Source organism: Sus scrofa, chromosome 14 (genome assembly GCF_000003025.6).
Source record: "Sus scrofa isolate TJ Tabasco breed Duroc chromosome 14, Sscrofa11.1, whole genome shotgun sequence".
NCBI classification, from domain to species: domain Eukaryota; kingdom Metazoa; phylum Chordata; class Mammalia; order Artiodactyla; family Suidae; genus Sus; species Sus scrofa.
The window spans coordinates 14,457,671-14,480,127 of record NC_010456.5 but is presented as its reverse complement, the minus strand read 5'-3'; the positions used below and the strand labels follow the sequence as shown (position 1 = coordinate 14,480,127).

General features: G+C 39.1%; 1 protein-coding gene across 1 annotated transcript in view; it reads right to left on the bottom strand.

Annotated features, from left to right (window-relative positions):
• MTMR9 (myotubularin related protein 9) overlaps nucleotides 1–22,154 on the bottom strand; it is a 46,480-nt gene extending 24,326 nt beyond the window's left edge. The window contains exons 1-3 of the mRNA XM_021072388.1: nucleotides 21,510–22,154; nucleotides 10,336–10,444; nucleotides 5,224–5,349 (exon numbers count right to left, since the gene is read on the bottom strand). Of these exons, the coding sequence (XP_020928047.1) occupies nucleotides 5,224–5,349; nucleotides 10,336–10,444; nucleotides 21,510–21,691 (417 nt within the window). The 5' untranslated portion in view covers nucleotides 21,692–22,154. The remainder of the gene's footprint in view (nucleotides 1–5,223; nucleotides 5,350–10,335; nucleotides 10,445–21,509) is intronic.

Below are 22,457 nucleotides of genomic sequence, written 5' to 3'. Positions count from 1 at the left end.
GAAAGATTAGTTTTTGTTTCTATAGCTACCCTTTATCAAGATTAAACAAATTCCCTTCAAATCCAACCCTGCTAAGAACTTTTATCTATCCAAATTTTCAACCATTATCTATTTCAATATTGTCTTTTTCTCTATTATCTTTTTCTTATTTAATAAATATTGGCTCTTCTCCCGTTACCAGCCACGCATGTATCTAACTTCTCTACCATTTTTTCCAACTTGTTTCTCTGTTCTCTGTCCTGAGTAATTACTTCAGATCTATATTCCAGATCACTAATTGTCTTTAGTTGTCTCTATCAGCTACTTAACCTTTACATCAAGTTATTCTTTTCCTTTTGGCTTTTTGTCTTTTTAGGGCTACACCCACGGCATATAGGCTAGGGGTCTAATCAGAGCTGTAGCTGCTGGCCTACACCAGAGCCACAGCAATGTCAGATCCAAGCCGCGTCTGCGACCTAGACCACAGCTCACAGCAACGCCAGATACTTAACCCACTGAGGGAGGCCAGGGATCGAACCTGGAACCTCATGGTTCCTAGTCAGATTCGTTTCCACTGTGCCACAACAGGAACTCCAAGTTATTCTTTTCTTTTTAATCAACTTAATTGAGATTTTGTTATTTATATGAAAAACAAACTAGATCCATTTAGAGTACATGATTTCATGAGTTGTGACAGCTGTATACACCTCTGAAACAACACAATCAAAATAAACATTTCAATCACCTCCCACAAAAATCCCTTGTGTATTTTTGCAGTCCATACCTTCCTCTCCACACCCAACACTAGGAAATCACTAATCTGCTTTCGGTCACTTTTAGTGTCTTATCTAAGAAATCTTTGCCTAATCAAAGGTCATAAAGATTTCTTCCTGTGTTTTAAGAAGTTGTACACCTTTAGCTCTTATGCTTTGGTCTATAACACATTTTGGGTTAATTTTTATGGACTGTACAAAGAAAAGGTGTAGATCTTCAGTTGTTCCAATGCCATTAGTTGAAACTCTGGTTGAATCGCCAAGGTACCATTGGCATAAAGTGACCACAAATGGGAAAGTTTATTTCTTTATGTTTGGTCTTTTTTGTCTTTTTGGGGCCACACCTGCAGCATAGGAGGTTCCCAGGCTAGGAGTCAAATCAGAGCTACAGCTGCTGGCCTATGCCACAGGCATAACAACGCCAGATCCGAGCCATGTCTGCGACCTACACCACAGCTCATGGCAACACCGAATCTTAACCCACTAAGCAAGGCCAGGGATCAAACTGCAACCTCATGGTTCCTAGTTGGATTTGTTTCCGCTGCGCCACGACGGGAACTGGGAGAGTTTATTTCTAGACCTTCTATTCTGTTCTATGAATACATATGTGTACCCATATCCCAATGCCACATTCTCTTGATTACTGTAGCCTGATAGTAAGTTTTGAAATCAAGCAATGTAAATCCTTCAGCTATTTTTTTTTTTTCAAAGTTGCTTTGGCTATTTTAGTAACTTTACAGTTCCATGTAACTTTTAGTATAATCTTGGAAATTTCTACAAAAACATCTATTGGGCTTTTGATAGGAGTTGCACTGAATCAATAAATCAATTGGAAAGAATTAGCATCTTAAGGCGAGGTCAGCAAAACAAGCCAAGTTCAGGCCCCTGCTTGTTTTTGTAAATTCAAGCATATCTTGGAACTATTGCAAGTTGGTTCCAGACCACTGCAATGAAGTGATTATTGCAATAAAGTGAGACAAATATTTTGGTTTCCCAGTGCATATAAATGTTTATACTACTAAGTGTGTAACAGCATTATGTCTTAAAAAATAAAAACATACATACCTTAATTTTAAAATATTTAAACAGTAAAAAAGCCCAACCATCATCTGAGCCTTTAGCAAGTCATAATCTTTCTACTGTGGAGGATATGAAATATTGTGAGAATTACTAAAATGTGACACAGAGCCATGAAGAAATAAGCAAATGCTGTTGGGAAAAAAGGCACTGGAAGACTTACTTGATGTTGGTTTGGCACACTTTCAATTTGTAAATAACGCAGCATCTGGGAAACACTATAAGGTCAAGTGCAATATAGCAAGGTATGTCTATAAAATAATATTGAAACACAATACCACCCATTTACTGATGTATTATCTATTGCTGTTTTCATGCTGCAATAGCAGAATGGAGAGGCTGTAACAAAGACTTCATGACCCACAAAGCATAAAATATTTACTATCTGGTCCTTTACATAAGTCAGCCCTTTGCTTATCTTAACCATATTCTTTCAAACCATGAACATGGTATATCTCCCCATTTATTTAGATGTCCTTTAACTTCTCTCAGCAATGTTTTGTGTTTTCCAGTGTACAGATTCTGTCCTTCTAAGTATTTTATTCGAATAATTTTAGGATTGCTTGTGGCCAATACAATTAGTTTTTATATACTCATTTCATTCTTTCAAGTTATTCTGCTCACTTTTTCCCCTAGCTTAAGTTGGACCTTAGGTTGATGATTTTAGATCTTTTTTCTTTTATATTAATATGAGCACTTTACAAGTTGTACGTTTCTCTCTAAACATTGCTTTAGTTGTATTTTACAAATTTTGATTTATCATTCAGTTCAAAATATTTTCTAATTTCCTTTCTGATTTCATCTTTGATTCAGAGATTATTTACAAGTGTTTTTGTTTAATTTAGAAATACTCTGGGTAGGAGTTCCCATCATGGCACAGTGGAAACGAATCCAACTAGGAACCATAAGGTTGCGGGTTCGATCCCTGGCCTTGCTCACTTGGTTAAGGATCTGGCGTTGCCATGAGCTGTGGTGTAGGTCACAGATGCGGCTTGGATCCTATGTTGCTGTGGCTCTGGTATAGGCCAGCGGCTACAGCTCTGATTAGACCCCTGGCCTGGGAACCTCCATATGCCATGGGTGCAGCCCTAAAAGGACAAAAGACCAAAAAGAAAAAAAAAGAAAAGAAATACTCTGGGTAGTCCTCCATAGCTTAGTGTTATTGCTCTCTAATATAATTCCTTTGTGGTCAGAGATCATATTCCACATGGCTTTAATCCTTTTAAAGTTGAGATTTATTTAACACCCCAGCATATGTTCTCTCTTGGAAAACATACCATGTGCTGTGTTATATTGTCCCAAACTTTATTATTATGGAATGATGTTCTCTATTTGATAATATTCTACGTTTTGAAGTCTTTTTTTTAAATCCAGATTTAGTAAAAACTACTTCTGCTTTTTTTATACTTATTTTCATGGCACATTTTCCCTACCCATTTATTTTCAATCAGATCCTACATTATCGTTGTGGCGAAGGCTGGCAGCTGTAGCTCTGATTTGACCCCTTGCCTGGGAACTCCCACATGCCACAGATGCTGCCTAAAAAGCAAAAAAAAAAAAAAAAAAGAACAATGGTGGACCATTTGTCAATGACTACAGGCAACTGCAAGTGAGGGAAAAGAATGCTACTGGCATCTAGCGGCATGCCAGGGATACTGCCAAATATCCTAACATGCACAGGACAGCTTCTCACAACAAAGAATTATCCAGCCCAAACATCAGTAGTGCCAAACTGAGAAACCCTGCTTCAGGCGCTGAGTTCAGTGTTATGAGAAAAGGCTGACAATTAATCTACAGAAAAGAAAACTTGATGGGGACATAAAAGTTCTAATTTGAAGAATAGTTCATGGTAGAGGAATAAGACAATCTGAATAACATAAGGCTATAACAGAAACATGGAGCCTAAGTACAGGTGAACTTCAGCTCAGTATTAGGACTGTCCCCACCTGGGACTTTATTGTGTGATTCTGCAAATTCTCTTGCACTACAGATTTCAAGCAGAAGCTGGACGACCACATCATGGACATGTTAGCACAGGGGGTTTCTGCACAGAATAGGAGACTGATTTGAATGCTGGCTTGTCGAGTGTATATTTAGACTGGTTCACCAGTGGTACTTAGCTGTAAGATAAATCATGGACAAGTCATCTGTACAGACATTTTGGGGTAACCAAGAAAGTCATCCAGACAGCTCCCTTCCTGATCAAATTCTGACTGCCATTTTCCACCTAGGAAGTAACTAAGGATTCCTCTAAGAGAGCCATGACACAGAAAAAAGCATCATGCATTTGAGAATATTTACTACACAGTTTTTAATGCTATAAAAACCTGAATATAAATGTAAACTCACAAACTATAAAAATTCTCCATACACAAGAATGTAAAATTCTTACTTACTTTGCTGCTATGGAAATCTCTGTTCTTTAAATTGCATGGCACCCTAGCCCCTACTTCTTAATCCTCCCAGGACATATTTATAGTATTTACAGATGATGGAAGAAAAAAGCAGCAAAAAAATGAAGAACAACAGCATCTATTTACTGGACAATTAGAAGTTCTTTCCTAGTAAGACACAGCCCATTGCTTTATTCAGGTATTTGTACTTTCCAGCCAGTTAGGAAAGAAGAGGAAGGAACACTCAAAGAAAGAAACAGATGTTTCTTTTTTAAAGCAAAAAAAAAACCTTTACAATCGTCCCAATCATAAGTAAAAGTGCGATAGAGAAAACTTGACTTTTTTAATCTGGCATTTATTATATCTTATTTCATATGTACTTAACAGTACAAATAAATACCAGGAAGGAAAAAATTATTAATGAAAACTAAAACAAACAAACAAAAAAATGGCTTCAGGAGGATGGGACAGTTGCCCACAGGCACCAAGCCAGGACAGTCAGTAGAAGGAGACAGTATGCAAAAAGTCCTGCTGCCTTTCAGATCCAGAAAGAACATCTGGATCGAGTAAACTGGTCTCAGTAACCCAAATTATAAAAACACAAAAATCACCTCTGGAAACAATTCAATACATAGTTCTCTAGTGCTCTCCTAGGTACACAGTGTATTCAGCACCTTTTTAGGATGGTCAGAACCTAATTACTATATATAAAGTTGTTTCTATGGGCATTTAAAACACCCCCAAATTAAAACATGTCAGGACTATCTTTATGAAGATCTTAAGTGTTATCAGTAACTCCACTAGAAGAAAAGTCACTCAAGCTGCAGCACTAGAACAAACTATGTAAATCTCTGAATGGCAGAGGCTTCAGCACTGAGAGCTATCTTTTAGGCATGGATAAGTCAAATGCACCTTATTACTTATCAGAAGGAAGTGATCATTTTCACAAGTAAAGTGTTGGGTTATTTCTTATTACCCATAGTCTCTTGAAAGTTACTTACAGCTGAAGAGTAGAGTTCAAACTCTTGCTCAGGAAGGAAAGAATGCCAGCCATCTTCTATCACTTCAAACATGGGCCGGTAAAAGAAAGGGTACATAAGAGTGATGGAGTCCAGGGTAGACAATGCCTGGAGGGAAAAGGAAATAAAGGAAAAAGGAGGATACCACAGTTTTAAACGCCTTCTAACTGCCAAATAGGTATTAAACAAACATGCTCTAATAGTGATGGACACCCAATATATTTCTCTAACATTGCATTTATCACTGAATACAGTTATACCTTCCTGAGGCTAATTCCTATGCCTTCAGCATTTAACAAGGTATCTGGCACATAACATACACTCGATGAACATGTGCTGAATGAACAAAAGAACAAAACTATGTGCACACCTATTAATGAAAGAACTCCTCAGAGACTGGTTTTTGTTTTTGTTTTGTCTTTTTTGTATTTTCTAGGGCCGCACCTGTGGTATATGGAGATTCCCAGGCTAGGGGTCTAATCAGAGCTGTAGCTGCTGGCCTTCGCCAGAGCCATAGCAATGCGGGATCTGAGCTGCATCTGTGACCTACACCACAGTTCATGGCAATGCTGGATCCTTAACCCACTGAGCAAGGCTAGGGATCGACCCCGCAACCTCATGGTTCCTAGTCGGATTCGTTAACCACTGAGCCACAACGGGAACTCTGAGACTTATTTAATAAAGCCTAATAAAAAGGTCCAAATATTTCTGGGGATCAGAGAACAGGTTTTAGTTAGTTGGTAAGGCCTTGGCTCAAAATCCAGTTATTAACTATATAAACATATGTAAGTTATTTAATATGAGTATTTGTTAGCTCTAAGAGGTGATACAGCTGAGTAGCCAGAGTCAGACTGGAGTCAGAATGCTGGACTCAAATTCCAGCTGCCAGTGCAAGGGTGCATAAGTAATGTAAGCACTCCACACCTCACTTTCCTCATCTGTAAAATGGTAGAAATAACAGTATGTACTTCATAAGGCTGTTGGGGGCATTAAGAGAGAAAATGTATGCAACAGGGCTAGAACAGTGTCTGGACATAATAAACTCTAAAATAATTTTAGCTACTATATGCTCCACATATAGTCCATGAATGTTAAATCTCCTCCCTTGCTAGAGTGATATGCTTAGTATCACCATACCTTTATACTACACTGACCCATTCTCAAGCCAAGGCAATAACCCTGTGGTCCCAAAACGAGCCTGTATTCATCTGAAGCACTTAAATTCTGGGTAACAACACCAGGTAAACCTGACTAGATGGAGGAACAGAGAAATGGAACATCCCCTGTCACCTGGCAGTTTCATCCTTCTGACAGGAGAGTTTTAGAAAGTATTTCCATGGCTAGAAAAAAAGGCACCAAAATCAATTAGCATAATTCAAGTTGCAGTAATTATGGAGACATTCAGCTGGAGCGGGAAGGGGCCCAATATGCTAATATCCCCAAACTCTCAGAATACAGCTACCTCCTTCTCAGTCACAGACAGATCAAGCTCACAAAAAACACACTGGACATGTAGTTTAGCAGTTTAACAAAAACATCCCCATCCACAGTTATTCTTCCACCTATCCATAAATCATAAGCACAAAAAAGAAAACATGGAGAAGCATGGCTATATAGTCCATTACTCACTTCTCTATTGTCTCTGGCTGTTAAATGCACCAAACAGAAGCAGAAAGGCCAGCGTCCATGTCTGATCTAGGCCAGAGCTGTGACTGGTCAACAGAACCTTTATTTTATTTAATTTTTAAATATTACTTTATTTATTTAAAAGATACTCTTTGCAATGTTAAATTTTTTCATCTTTACTGTGGTATAAATTGACAAAACTGCAAGATATTTCAAGTGTATAATGTGATGACTTGATACACATACACGGGGTGAAAGGTTTTCCCCCATTGAGTTAATGAATACATCCATCACCTCACATATTTACCTTTCGTTTTGTTCATAAGAACATCTAAGTTCAACTCTCAACAAATTTCAATTGTATAATACAGTGTTACAGACCACAGTCCACGTTATACATTAAATTCTAAGACGTTATTTTATAAGTGAATGTCTGTAACATTTATCGACCTCTCCCTATTTCACCCACCCACGCTTGGTAACCATTTTTCTACTCCCTGTGAGTTTGCTTTAAAAAAAAAAAAAAAAATTCCACACATAAGTGATACCATTCAGTATTTGTCTTTCTTTACCTAGCTTATTTTACTTATTACAATGCTTTCCAGTTTTATCCATGCTGTTGTAAATGGAAGAATTGCTTTTTTACAGCTGAATAATATTCCCGTGTGTGTGTGTGTGTTCTGTGTATAAATATCATTTCTTTATCCATTCATCCATCAGCAGACATAGCTTCTTTCTATACCTTGGCTATTATGAATAATGCTGCAATGAGCATGAGAGTACAGATATCTCTCTACGGCAATGATTTTGTTTCCTTTGGATATAAACACAGAAGTGGGATTGCTGCATCATATGGTAGTTCTATTTTTAATTTCTTGAGGAACCTCTATACTGTTTCCCCTAGTGGCTGGTACAACCATTTTTTTTTTAATTGAAGTATAGATGATTTACAGTATTGTATTAGTTTCAGATGTACGGCAAAGTGAATCAGTCATACTATACATATATCTATTCTTTTCCAGATTCTTTTCTCTTATAAGTTATTATAAAATATTGAGTATGGTTCCCTGCACTATACAGTAGGTCTTCATTGGTACAACCATTATTTTAAATGCAAGTCAGCAGCATTCTGGCAGGCAATACACATTCAGATTTAAGACTTGTCATGAGTATATTTCATGTCACTAGAGACAGAACTTTTCCTTTAAACACACTTGTGCTCAAAGACCTGAAATCATTTCAACCCTAAAAGGCAAATGAAACTACACACACAAAAAAATAGTTCATCAGACTTCTTGCTATAATTAGAAAACTGAGGACTTGCCAGTTACTCTTCCAATGGGATTCTATTTGTGGCGGCAGAATACATTTGGGTATATGAACTCCTAATGACAAAGAATAGCTCAACTACACTTGATAAGAAATTCACTTTTTATCTTTTTTTTTGTTTAATTTTGCTTTAGGGTATATGGAGGTTCCCAGGCTAGGGGTCAAATCAAAGCTACAGCTGCCTGCCTATGCCATAGCTACAGTAAAACCAGATCTGAGCCGCGTCTGCAACCTACACCACAGCTCACGGCAACACCAGATCCTTAACCCAGTGAGCGAGGCCAGGGATTGAACCCACAACCTCATGATTCCTAGTCAGATTCCTTTCTGCTGCACCACAACAGGAACTCCAAGAAATTCACTTATTACTCCCAAAATATAACAAGCTATATAGAGGGAGGGAGGAAACCTGGATGCCAGGAAAAGGCTAGAGACCAAGTTCACTATGTGTATTTACTTTGCTGTTTAAAAAAAAAAAAAATCAATAGAGCATTCACTTTCTAAGGTCAAATTACAAGAATGGCTCAGAATTTACAGCTTCTTTTCAGCCATAAGGGCTTCTATACAATCAGTCAGTTCCTATAGAGTTTTAGGTACTGTGTATAGCTAAGTAAACAACTGATTCCCGTCAGATGCTAACAAAGCTAAGTAAGTGCAATCAGAAAGGGGTAATAGGCTTTGCCTTGTGTCCCCACCACAGGCAACTTCAACTAATACCCACCAACCATCTTAAAGTTATGAAAGGGATAAGGAAAAAAATGTGGGCAGGTCAGTGAAGATCCAACCCCACAACCTGGGTGGGGGGAACAAAACATGTCAACTGAAGTGGGTGAGTGGGCTTCCCTGCCCAAAGAGCAGGACAGCAGTTCCATTTAGCAGCCTAGAAGCCAAACTGCGTTTCTTACTCACGTCAGCAAATTTGGCCAAATCAACATTACTGTTATTTTCAAATGATGAATTTATATGACAAACAGTTCAGCTCATCTTCTCATTTCCTTAAGTAAAATTCAGCAAAGGCAGAAAGAAAAGTGCTACATGCTATTTTCTCAGTACCATAACGGTTGTTCCTCTATGTCTTTTTTTGGGGGGTCTGTTTAAAAGCCAAACAAAATCCTAGTTTCAGATTTACACCTTTCTGCCCCCTTTTAATAGTTAAGCCAATAGCATTTATTTATATACAAAGCCCAGATAAGTCTCTCAAAGAAGGAAAAAAAAAAAAATCAGTTTGTCTCTACAATTATCTAGAAACTACTATAAACATAAAGTTAACTGCTATAATTTAGTGGCAATGATTTAAAATAAGGCAATTTAAAATCTGAGAGTACACCAGAATAGTTGTTTAGAATGGGAAAGAAATGGTGTGACCTCCTCAATTTAAATATTAAATTAGGAGTTCCCGTTGTTGCTCAGTGGTAACGAACCCAACTAGTATTCATGAGCATGTGGGTTTGATCCCTGGCCTCGCTCAGTAGGTTAAGGGTCCGGCACTGCCATGAGCTGTGGTATAGGTCGCCGATGAAGCTTGGATCCTTCGTTGCTGTGGCAGAGACATAGGCCTCACCTGCAGCTCCAACTCGACCCCTAGCCTGGGAACCTCCATATGTCATGGGTGCGGACCAAAAAAGCCATAAGTAAATAAATATATCAAATTATCCAAGTAAAATTTCTATTATTTGTAACCTGAACAGATATTCAATATTGTTTATGTAAATATAAAACAAACATCCTGTCTCAAGCAACTGTGATATATGAAAATTCAGATTAAAAACAAACAAAAGACTAAAAACATTGGTGATAATTACTTACTTTACAAAAGAAGTAACTTTTTAAAAAGTCTTACCATTTATATACACACAATGAAATATTATTCAGCCTTAAAAGGGAAGGAAAACCTGTTACATGCTACAACACAGATGAACCCAGAAGCATAGGTAACATACAAAACTGTTATAAGTCAATAAAATCCTATTACAATCCTGTAACAATGACTCAGGTAATGCTTTTCCTTTTAGTCTTCAATGTTTGAGTTGAACATGACCAATCACCTAACAAAGAAACATAAGAGCTACATGGAATCTGGATATAAGTTTCTTCTTACGATTATTTATTTTCATCAGATTTTGCCTCCAAAATACTTACCTCAATGGAACTGGCTATATTCAAACATTCCTCCATTCCAGGAATATCCAACTGAATAATTCGAAAATCCTTACATTTTATGATGATGGTACCCAGTGGTCCCACAAACCTATAAAAAAAATTACAATTTATGCTTACAACATACATATTACACTCCCAACTCAAAGTATATGATTATTTCTTCAAGAAAAGGAGTTTAGTTGTAATCACCACCGATACAGGCAGACCTAGTTTTACTGCACTTTATTGAACTTTGCAGATATTTAGTTTTTTGGGGGTTTTGTCTGTTTTTTGCTTTTTGCTTTTTAGGGCCGCACCCGTGGCATATGGAGGTTCCCAGGATATGGGGCCAATCAGAGCTACAGCTGCCGGCCTATGCCACAGCCACACCAGACCCGAGCTGCATCTGAGACCTATACCATAGCTCACGGCAACGCTGGATCCTTACTTAACCCATTGGGCAAGGCCAGGGATAGAACCTGCAACCTCATGGTTCCTGCGCCACTTCAGGAACTCCTGTGTTTTGTTTTTTTTTTGTTTTTTGTTGTTTTTTTGTTTTGTTTTTTTTAAAGATAAAACATCTGTGTCGACCCTGTGTCCAGCAAGTCTACTGGTGCCATTTTTCCAACAGCGTTTGCTCACTGCATCTCTGTTACATTTTGGTAATTCTTGCAGTATTTCAAAGTTTAATTATTATTATTATTACATTTGTTATGATGATCTGTATAAGTGACCTTTGATGTTACTATTGTAATTGTTTTGGGGCACCAGTAACTACACCATATAAGACAGCAAATTTAATTGATAAATGTGTGTCTTCTGACTGCTCCACCAACTAGCCATTTCCCCATCTCTCTCCTTCTCCCCAAGCCTCCCTATTCCCTTAGATACAACAATATTGAAATTAAGCCAATTAATCACTCTATAATGCCCTTGAAGAGCTCAAGTGAAAAGAAGAGTCACACATCTCACTTTAAAATCAAAACCTGGGGAGTTCCCATCCTGGCCCAGCAGTTAACAAACCCAATTAGCATCCATGAGGACACGGGTTCAATCCCTGGCCTCACTCAGTGGGTTAAGGATCCTGAATTGCTGTGGCTATGGTATAGGCCGGCAGCTGTAGCTCCGATTCAACCCATAGCCTGGGAACCTCCATGTGCTGTGGGTGCAGCCCTAAAAATACAAAAAGGCAAAAAAAAAAAAACTAGAAATGATTAAGCATAGCGACAAGGCATGTCAGAAGTGGAAAGAGGCCAAAAGTTAGGCCTCAGATGCCAAATAGTTAACAAGTTGTGAATACAAAGGAAAAGTACTTGAAGGAACATGCTACTCCAGTGGACACGTGAATAAGGAAGCACAACAGCCTAATTAGATAATGGAGAAAGATGTAGTGGCCTGGATGGAAGACCAACTGGCTACAACATTCCCTTAAGTCAAAGCCTAATACAGAGCAAGGCCCCAATTCCCTAATTCTCTGAAGGCAGAAAGAGCTAAGAAAGCCATGAAAGAAAAGTTTGAAGCTAGCAGAGGTTAGTTCATGAGATTTAAGGAAGAGGCCATCTCCATAACATAAAAGTAAATGTGAAGCAGTGAGTGGTAATGTAGAAGATACAGCAAGTTATCCAAGAGATCTAGCTAAGATAATTCATGAAGGTAGCTACACAAGCAACACATATTAGCAAATTAAATCCAACAATATATAAAAAGGATAATGAGGAGTTTCTGTTGTGGCTCAGCAGAAACAAACCCAAGTAGTATGAGGATGCGAGCTCAATCCCTGGCCTTGCTCAGTGGGTTAAAGATCTGGTGATGCCATGAGCTGTGGTATAAGTTGCAGATGTAGCTTGGATTCTTTGTGCTGTGTGCTGTGCCTGTAGCTGTAGCTCCAATGTGACCCCTAGCCTGGGAACTTCCATATGCTGTGGGCATGCTCCTAAAAAGCAAAAAAAAAAAAGAAAGAAAGAAAGAAAAAAAGAAATGAAAGGTTGGTTTAACCCTGGAAAATCAAAGTTATTCCCCATATTAACAAACTAAAAAAGGAAAACCATATGCTCATCTCAACAGATATAGAAAACGCATCTGACAAAATCCAAAAGCTATTCATGATTTTAAAATAAAACAACCCAACTTGTACCAAACCAGGAACAGAAGGGAATTTCTGATAAAAGTATTTACAAAAACAAAACAAAACACAAAACCCTAAGAGCATACTTAATGGTGAAAGACTGAATGCTTTCTAAGATCAAGAGTAACCAGGGAATTCCCATCATGGCGCAGCGGAAACAAATCCAGCTAGGAACCATGAGGTTTCAGGTTCGATCCCCGGCCTCGCACAGTGGGTTAAGGAGTCAACGTTGCCATGAGCTGTCGTGTAGGTCACAGACACAGCTCGGATCCCATGTTGCTGTGGCTCTGGTGTAGGCTGGCGGCTACAGCTCCAATTAGACCCCTAGCCTAGGAACCTTCATATGCCATGGGTGCCAGCCCTAAAAGGACTGAAGACCAAAAAAAAAAAAAGGAGTAACCAAAGATGTTCACTCTCACCACTTCTTTTCAACTCTGTATTAACAACTACAGTCAGTGCTATAAGGCAGGAAAAAGAAATGAGTGTCATTCAGACTGAAACAGAAGTAGTGACACTGTCTTCAGTTGCAGATGACAGGACTGTCTATTTAGCCAATGAACATTACCAAAAAAAAAAAAAACAAAACTATTAGAATAAGTAAATTTAGTAAGGATGCAGTATACAAGGTCAATATACAAAAATCAATACCATTTCTTACACTATTGCAATGATCTTTAAAATATCAAGGATTTTGTTTTTATTCAGCAACAGTGAGTCCAGCAGGAGATGACTGTCATTAAAAGATGGTTTGTTACTCATGGTTCCCAAGAGAGGGTGTAGCACACCATGTAGAACCAATGGGGAAATACCAGGGTCAGCTGGGAGGCAGAAGGAGCAAGGGGAAAGTATGAGCCAGAACCCTTATTGAGATAGTCTATGGAAAAGAATAAGCAAGACAAGGTAGGCAAGATTAGCAAGTTTAGGATTGGATAGTTTGAATAATTTTGTCGGATTCTGGTCTGTACAGGAAGTCTTGAGCATCCAGTACCTGGTCCTGAGGTGACTCAGGGCAAAGGAATAGTGGCCCTGACTACAGGAGCCTGAGAAAAGGAGGCAGATGAGAGGAATGGATTTAGGACTGGGTGGTTTGCATACCAAAGGCACACTTACAGGCAAATTATTTGTTATCTCTAGAAATTAGCTAACCTTAAAAGGGGCATTCCCTCCCCAGGTCTGCAAGCCCTAAGATGACAATGCATCAAAAAACACAAAAAGTAAAAAAAAAAAAAAAAAAAAAAAAAAAAAAAAAAATTAAAACAGCAAGCAATTAAAAATTGAACTTTTTAAAATATCACTTGAAAGAGCATCAAAAAATATAAACTATATGGGAGAAATTCTGACAAAAGATGTGAAAGAGCTATAAGTAAAAACTGTAACACAAAGCTGAAAGAAGTTTTAGACCTGATAAGATAAATGGAGAGAGATTTGTTCATGAGTCAGAAGACTCAAGATATGAGATGTCAGAGTTCCCTGGTAGTTTGGCAGGTTAAGGATCCATAATTGTCATTGCTGAGAGTGGGTTCAATCCCCGGCCCAGGGACTGGGAACTTCTGTATGCAGTGGGCATGGCAAAGGAAGGAAGGAAGGAAGGAAGAGGGAGAGCGAAAGGAAGAAAGGAAGCAAGCAAGCATGGGAGAAAATCTTTGTGATCTTTGGTTAGGTAAAGATTTCTTAGATAAGATATCACAACCCCAATCTATAAAAGAACTAACAAATTGTACATCTTAAAAATTTTACAGGTTTGTTCTCTGAAAGACACAGTTAATGAAAAGACAAGCCACAGACAAAGAATATTTTCAAATCTTATATTCGATAAAGGACTTGTATCAGAATATACATTAAAAAAAAAACTCAATAAGAGAAAGAATTCTGGAAGATAGTGGAATAGGAAGGACTAGGAGTGTCTTCCCACCTAGACAACAACTGCACCGGCAGAATCTCTCTGATGTAACTATTTTGGAACTCCGAAGTCTATTAAAGGCTTTGCAACCTCAAGGGAAAGACTTGGATGATAAATTGTAGTTAATTTTGGATAAAGCCAGCAATTCAACTCTTAGCAAAATAGCAGCTACCTGTACCCCACTCCCAGTCTTGTGGCAGGCAGCTGTGTACATGTTCCCAGAGCAACATGCACACAGCTTATGGAGCCAGGGTGTGCAAAAAGGACCCTATCCTCCAAATATCAGGGATCTGTGCTGTGATTGTTGACTGCTGATTCTGATCACAGAGGTGCAAAATGGTAGGCAGCCAGTGTTGCTGCAATTCCTCCCACGGTTGCAATCCACCTCCTCTCCTACAACCAGTGACTTCCAGTGGATTTTAAACACCAACTCTCTCCCCACTCCTCTTCATTTTTCACTTTCCCTTTACAGGACACAGACATAAAAGATCAGGACACACAAAAACAGCTTCAGGAGTTCCCATCATGGCTCAGTAGAAACAAGTCTGACTAGCATCCCTGGCCTCACTCAATGGATTAAGGCTCCAACATTGCCATGAGCTATGGTGTAGGCCACAGACATGGCTCAGATCATGCATTGCTATGGCTGTGGCATACACCAGCAGCTGTAGCTCTGATTCGACCCCTGGGGACCTTCATATGCCATGGGTGTGGCCCTAAAAAAAAAAAAAAAAAAAAAAACTTGCATACATAGGGAAAATTAGTAAGTGAATGAGTACACACACCCAGGGAAAGGCTCAGAAAAGACCTGAGAAAACCTTTAATTTACACCTCAGGCTGATGACTAGCACAGAGATATCCTACAACAATCAAAAACTCAAAAATACTTAACAAAATAATGCCCCCAAAACAAACCAAAAAACCGAGAAAATCCTGGAGATGGGAGAGAATCTGATTTCTAGAGTTACCACATTATTAGATTGAAATGTCCAGTGTTGAACAACAAAAATCACAAGGCAGAGAAATAAATAGGAAATTATGATCCAATCAAAAGGTAAAAATAAATCAACAGAAACTGTCCCTGAAAAAGATCTAATGGCAGATGATATACTAGACAAAGACTTATTTAAAATAAGTCTTAAAGATGCTCAAAGAATGAAAGGAAGATTTGGAAAAAGTCAAGAATAATGTGGGAACAAAAGAGAAATATCAATAAAGAGATAGAAAACCTAAAAAGAAACCAAAAAGAAATTCTGGAGCTGAGCAGTATTAAAAAGGGAAATGAAAAACTTACATGAAGGATTCAAAGGCAGATTTGAGTAGGGAGAAGAAAGAATCAGCAAACTTGAAGATAGGACAATAGATATTATCAAGCCTGAGGAACAGAAGAAAAATGATTAAAGAAAAGTGAACAGAGCCTAAGGGACCTGTGAGGTACCAACAAGCTGACTAAGACACACATAGTGGGAGTCCCCAGAAAGAGAAGAGCGAAAAGAACAGAGATATTTGAAAAAATGACAGCTGACAATTTCTCAAATTTGATGAAAGATATGAATATAAACATCCAGGAAGTTCAATGAACTCCAAGTAAGATGAACTCAAAGAGACCCACAGTAAGACACATTGTAATCAAACTTTCCGAAGACAAAGAGAAAATCTTTAAAGCAGCAAGAGAGAAGCAAATTGTCACATACAAGGGCTCCACAAGGTAACAGGCAGATTTCTCATCAAAAACTTTGGAGGCCAAAAAGCAGTGGGCTGATATATTCAAAGTGCTAAAAGGAAAACCTGTCAACTAAAAATCCAATATCCAGCAAAACTGTCATTCAGAAGTGAGGGGAAAATTAAGACAATCCCAGATAAACAAAGGCTGAGGGAGTTTGTGACCACTAGACCTGCTCTGCAAGAAATGCTCAAGAGAGCATTCGCCTACAAGGTGAAATGAAAGGACACTAGACAGTAACTTGAAGCTGTATGAAGACATAAAGATCTCAGAAAAGGTAAATTCCTGTATAGTATAGTGGGTTCAGCCCTAGCCTGGGAGCTCCACATGCCACAGGAACAAGCAAAAAAAAAAAAAAAAAATTCTCCAAAAGGTAAATACATGGGAAAATATAAAAGCTAGTATTACTGTAAGAATGGTTTGTAACCACATTTTATTTTCTATATTTTCTATATGATTTAAGAGACTGATACATTTAACAGAATTATTAGATTATGTTTTCAGGCATAAACGCATAATAATGTAATTTTATGACATCAGTGGACAGGTGTGGGGACAGAGCTGAAAGGAGAAAAGTTTTTTATGTTTTTGAAGTTAATCTGGTATAAATTCAAATTAGAATGTTATAATTTTAGGATGTTATATTTAATCCCCATGGTAACCACAAAGAAAATATATACACAACAGTAAATGAGAAAAAAAAGTTAAACATTTCATTACAATAAAATTAAGTATGCACAAAAAAGACAATAATGCAGGAAATGAAGGACAGAAAAGCTTTAAGGCATATAGAGAATAGCACAATGACCCAAGTCCCCCCTTATCAATAGTTACTTTAAATGTAAATAGATTAAACTCTCCAATCAAAAGACAGACATTGGTAGAATGAGTAAAAATATATGATCCAACTATATGCTATCTCACAAGAGATGCACTTGAGATACAAAGATTTAAACAGGTTCAAACTGAAGGAATGTAAAAAGATTTTTCAAGCAAATAGTAACCAAAAGACAGCAAGGATAGCTATACTAATATCAGACAAAATAGTCTATAAATCAAAAATGGTTATAAGAGACAAAGAAGGACATGATCTATTAATAGAAGGTTCCAACAGCAAGAAGGTATAATAATTATAAACATTTACATACCTAATGACAATCAAAATATATGAAGCAAAGCCTGACAGAAGTGAAGGGAAAAAAGACAATTCTACAATAACAGTCGGAGACTTTAATACCCCAGTTACATAATGGATAGAACAACCAGACAGATTTAAGTAAGCAAACAGAGGACATAACCAATACAATAAACTAACTAGATCTAACCAACATATACATGCTACCCAACAATAACAGAATACACATTCTTCTCAAGGGCATATGGAACACTTTCCAGGATAAAAAAATCAAGTCTCAATAGATTTTAAAAGATATCATACCAAGTATCTTCTCTGAACACAGGATAAAATTAGAAATCAGTAACAAAAGGAAAAACTGAAAAATTCACCAAATTGTGGAAATTCATACACTTTTAAACAACCTGTGGATCAAAGAAGAAATCACAAGGGAAATTATAAAATAAAGACAAACAAATGAAAACGAAAACACATAGCAAAAAAAAAAGAAAAAGAAAAAAGAAAAAAGCACAAACCATAAAGAACTGATGAATTTTGCTTTAAAATTAAGGACTCCTGTTCAACAAGAGTTAACAAATACGTTAGAGATGAGGAGAAGGTATTTGCAATGTCCAAATGAAGAATTAAAACCTAGAGAGTATACAAAGAACTGAAGCAAATCAACACCAGAAGGACAGCAAACTCAGTTTTTAAAAGTGGGCCAAGCTAATTCACAGGCACTTACGGATTTGCTAACAAGTAAGAGATACTTAAACTCACTGGTAATTAGAGAAATGTAAGTTAAAACAAAGGGATATCAGTTCACAATCATCAGATTGGCAAAAATTAAAAGGACAGTAATACCAAATGTTGGTAAGAATATGTTGGAATCAAGGACCGTGTGGGAGGGCAAAGTGGAACAGCCTTTTTGGAGCGCCAACTGGCATTACTTTGTGAACTGTGCATTTGTTTTCTGGCTCAATCCCATCTTAGGCACAATCTCAGAGAAACTCCTGCACAAGACTCTAATGGGACCTGAATGAGTATATTTACTAGCGATGTTTGTGATTGCAAGGAGTCAGAGTTACCTAAAGGGTCAGATAAGTAAACTGCTGCAGGCACTCGGGAATTCCACACCGCAGTCAGAAGCAGGGAAATAGATGTACATTCAGCAAGGTGAAGAGATCTTAGAGAAAGAGTACTGAGTTAAACTGCTGAGAAAGAGAACAAGATCTATGACATAATCCTACTTGGGTAAATTAAACTCACATGCTCATGTGTATACACCTACACACAACAGGACTATGTATTTTACAGTGATATACACAACATCCAAGGACAAACAGCAGCACTTAACACAGTTGCCTGCGGGGATGGAAACAAACTGGAAAATGGGAGTGAAAACTAGGGCTGAAGAAGAATAAACTGAGAAAACCTTGTAATGAATCAACCACGAAAATGATGTCATCACCTTCTTTCTACCGTAAGAAGAAAAAGTAAATACAACCGTAAAACTTGTGTACAACCTTGTCTGCTGAAAGGATGGAGTGAAATTATGTGTGCAGTGTACATGAAAATATTCTCCAGGCTTGGAAAACACCATTCAAATCTAAGTTACTACTAGATATGCGAGGGGGTGTCTCCCTCATGTGACAGAATTGGGGTTGAGGGAGGTTAAGCAGCTCACCCAAGGGCACCTATCTCAGAAGAGGCAGAACTGAAGGAATCACCTTTAACACTGCTCTTCCTCTCCCACCCACTTAGAGTTCACCAGCAAGCATGAAAACCATATCCCAAACCTAACTGCTGCTGAACACACTACTACTGCTTCCACCTTTCATCTGAACTACTTGACAGTCTCCTAACTGGGTATGCAGCTTCCTCTATTGCCCCCTACAATCCATTTTCTGCTGGCGACCAGAATCCTCTAAAAGTCTACCGACTGCTACTTCCTTGCTTTCAACTCTTCAGGGCTTCCCACGAAAACCATCGCAATGGCATATAAGGCCCTCCACCCAGTTTCTGCTGTGCCCCTAGCCTCCCTGCACACTGGCCTCTTTGTTCTTCCTCATACACGCCTAGCAAGCTCCTGTCTCAAGTTTCGGCATTCACATGCCCTTTGGCTGAAATGCTCCTTCCTCCAATATTCGATATTCACGTTGCAGGCTTCCTCTCTCCATTCATTCAAAAGTCAGTGTCTTCTTGGACATTCTTTCTAAATATATGCTGCCTCTAGGCATTCCGTATCCTCACATCTTCCTTTATTTTCCTTCCTGGCACTTATTACCCGACACCATTAGATATTTGTTGATTTATTTGAATATCCATCTCCTCCACTAGTACATCAGTTCCTCATCTGTCTCAGTCACCACTACATCTGCACAGTCCAGACAGTGCTCAGTACACAAAAACACACAGAAGTAACTCTTTTCAGAAATGGACAATTCAACAAACTCTGATCTGACCACCTAGCTCATGCTATTTCCATTACATCACGCTGCTTCCCAGGAAAAAGATAAATGTGTATTTTGTCATTTCTCCCCCAACAGAATAAAAGGTCCTTGTCTTATACATTTTTTTAAGCCCTACCAGGCCCAGCAAGTAGTAAATGCTAGGTAAATACGATGAAATGAGAGAGTGAAAAGGCCTCATAAGAGGTAAAGAAGAAAGAAAAGAGTTGATGGCATGAAGCTCTAATATGTATTCTATAGCACCGCTGACCATTCAGTGGTTATTAATCTTTTTAATTTCCTATATGCCTATCTGCCCAAGCCACAGTTAGGAGTTTTGAAGGAGATGAAAATTAACCAAATTTGAAGTCCCAGCCTCAAAGAGCTAACATATATGTAACTATCAAAATGTAAATTGTAATATACACTTTTGAAAGAGATATAATTAAGGAGCTATGGATTTCAAGGAAAGGGAAATTACTTCTAGTTGAGGGATTAACAGAAGAACCTGTGAAGAGGTGGCACCTGAAACGGTTAAAATGAAAATTGAAAGATGAGTAACAGCTGGATGATAGCCTATAAACCTCCTGAAAGACAAGAGCTATAGTTTATTCATTTTGGTGTCCTTAATGCTTCACAAAATGTCTGAAATGTAACAACATTCAATAAATGTTTAACAAATTTGGGAGGAGCAAGGCATTCCAGGCAGAAGGAAGAGAATGTCAGTAAAATACAGACATCAGAGAATGCAGGACAAGGATGAGCAAATAAATAAATAAATAGTGAGGACTGGCTGGTAAAAAGAGTTCAGGAAAGGGAATGGCAAGAAGTAGGTAGGGCCAGAATAAGGAGTGCCAGCAAGACAGACTAAGGGGTGTCGACATTATATGCAGGCAAGGAGAGAATATTAAAAACTTTTACACAGGAGAATGTGATTTCAGGAGTTCAGCAGGATCCCTCTGTTTGAAACCATAACTCTATCACCACTTCCTCATATAGTGTTTAACTTCTATTGTTAGATAGTATTTTCCCTTAAGGTGTACCCTCTCTAGGAATCTTAATATCCTAATTCTCCTGAGAGGTAATTGAAAAAGCTGATGTCAATCATTTATATCTTAGTGTAAATTGGATAACCAATTGACCTTCTTTGGGCTACATTAAGTACACAGAGCCTCTGGGAATTGTGATGATAAAAGATAACTTTATGACTCTGAGACACTACCCTGGAAGGACAGAGTGGGATGCAAAAAAGAGGTTAATTAATGCCTTGGTTTAAGAGCCAATTGTGTTCTTTCCAAAAGCAGAACAAAGATAAATAGAAGACGTTATAATCTCCCATAATGGGAAGTGTTAAGTTGATGACTTGGAAAATAAAAGTAAGGAGAAATATGATAAACTGAACATTTTTAAGAGGGGGGAAAGGTTTTGTGGCATTTATACTGAGTTGAGTTTTGCTCAGAAGTGGCAAGTAAAGATTTCACCAAAATCACATCAATCACAACTTCATGAACTATGATGGACAATTAATATTCAAGGAATATGATGGTGAAGAAGAAATTTTAAAAGAAAACGTTGCAAATCCACCCAAATAGTGGTATATACCAAAAATGGCAATCAGGATAAAAAAAAACCACGTGATACCCCTGGGAATTCCAGTTAGATTTAACAGAAACCACATATCTCATTTGGATGGTTTTCTGCTTTCTAAAACTCAAATCCTCAATCTGGACTGGAGGAGGCTCGTTCTGCTGGCTAGTTGGGCGACAGGAGGCGAAGAAAACACTGGGGCACGTTCTCGCAGACGTGCACCTGACGACCCCACTTTCCCCGCAGAATAGGGAGGGGGTGGGGTAGGCACTCACCGCTTGTCGATGGCGTCGATGTTTGAATGGAGGAGCCACAGCTCCTCCGTGTTGTCCTGCCTGGACGACAGGATCAGGTGGTGACCAGTCAGACACAAGGTCCCCTCGACGGCCGGGTAGAAAGGCCGGTGCAGCACCACGTTGTCCACCCGCGGCGTCTTAATCAGCTCCGCAAACTCCATGTTCCCCAGCGGCCGGAGCCAGGGGACTGCCGAGTCCGGGAGGTGCGAGAAGGTTACACCGCCGCAGGGCTGAAGGGAACGACCCGGCACTGGGCAGGCCGGAGGGGCGGGAGCCGGGGCGGGGTGGCCGCGCCCCGCCCCAAGCCGGGGTAGGCGCGGCGAGGCCCCTGGCCACCGTCACTGGCCAGTGAAAGATCTGGGCTGGGCCAGGCCGAGCGTCTCTGCCACACCGCTCAGTCCCCGCCCCAGGCCGAGGACTCGTGTAGTGAGGACGCTCCGCGACAAACCCAACAGCTACCGCCGCACCTAGGGACCCGGCCCCGGGTGGGAAGGATGCAAGGAGGAGGAGGAGGCCGCCCTAGGGTCAGAGTCTAAAACTGAGACCCTAAGGACTCCTGGCGGAAGTAGCTGCTCGCAGCGGGAGCCTAGAGCAACTCCGGGCGGAAGCGGCGAGCTTGAAATTCATATGACAGGAAGTCAGACTCGGATGTCTGACCCCCGCCTATGTCCTATGAAAATGCCTCCGGATATACAGCCGGAACTGAAGATTTGTGTTCCTAGTAGGAAAAAGCTCTTTGTCCGTATGCCCCCCACTGCATCCGCCACCCACACAAATATTTCTTAGGAGAAAAGGCCGAGGGAAAAGGGACGGTAAGAAGAGGTCCCTGATCTGCCTTCTTCCACTTGAGTAGTAATTCTTCAAGTAATCGTCTTCAGAGCGGAAGGCTGCTGTTAATTGTGACGATTTTCATCCATTCGCGGTGAA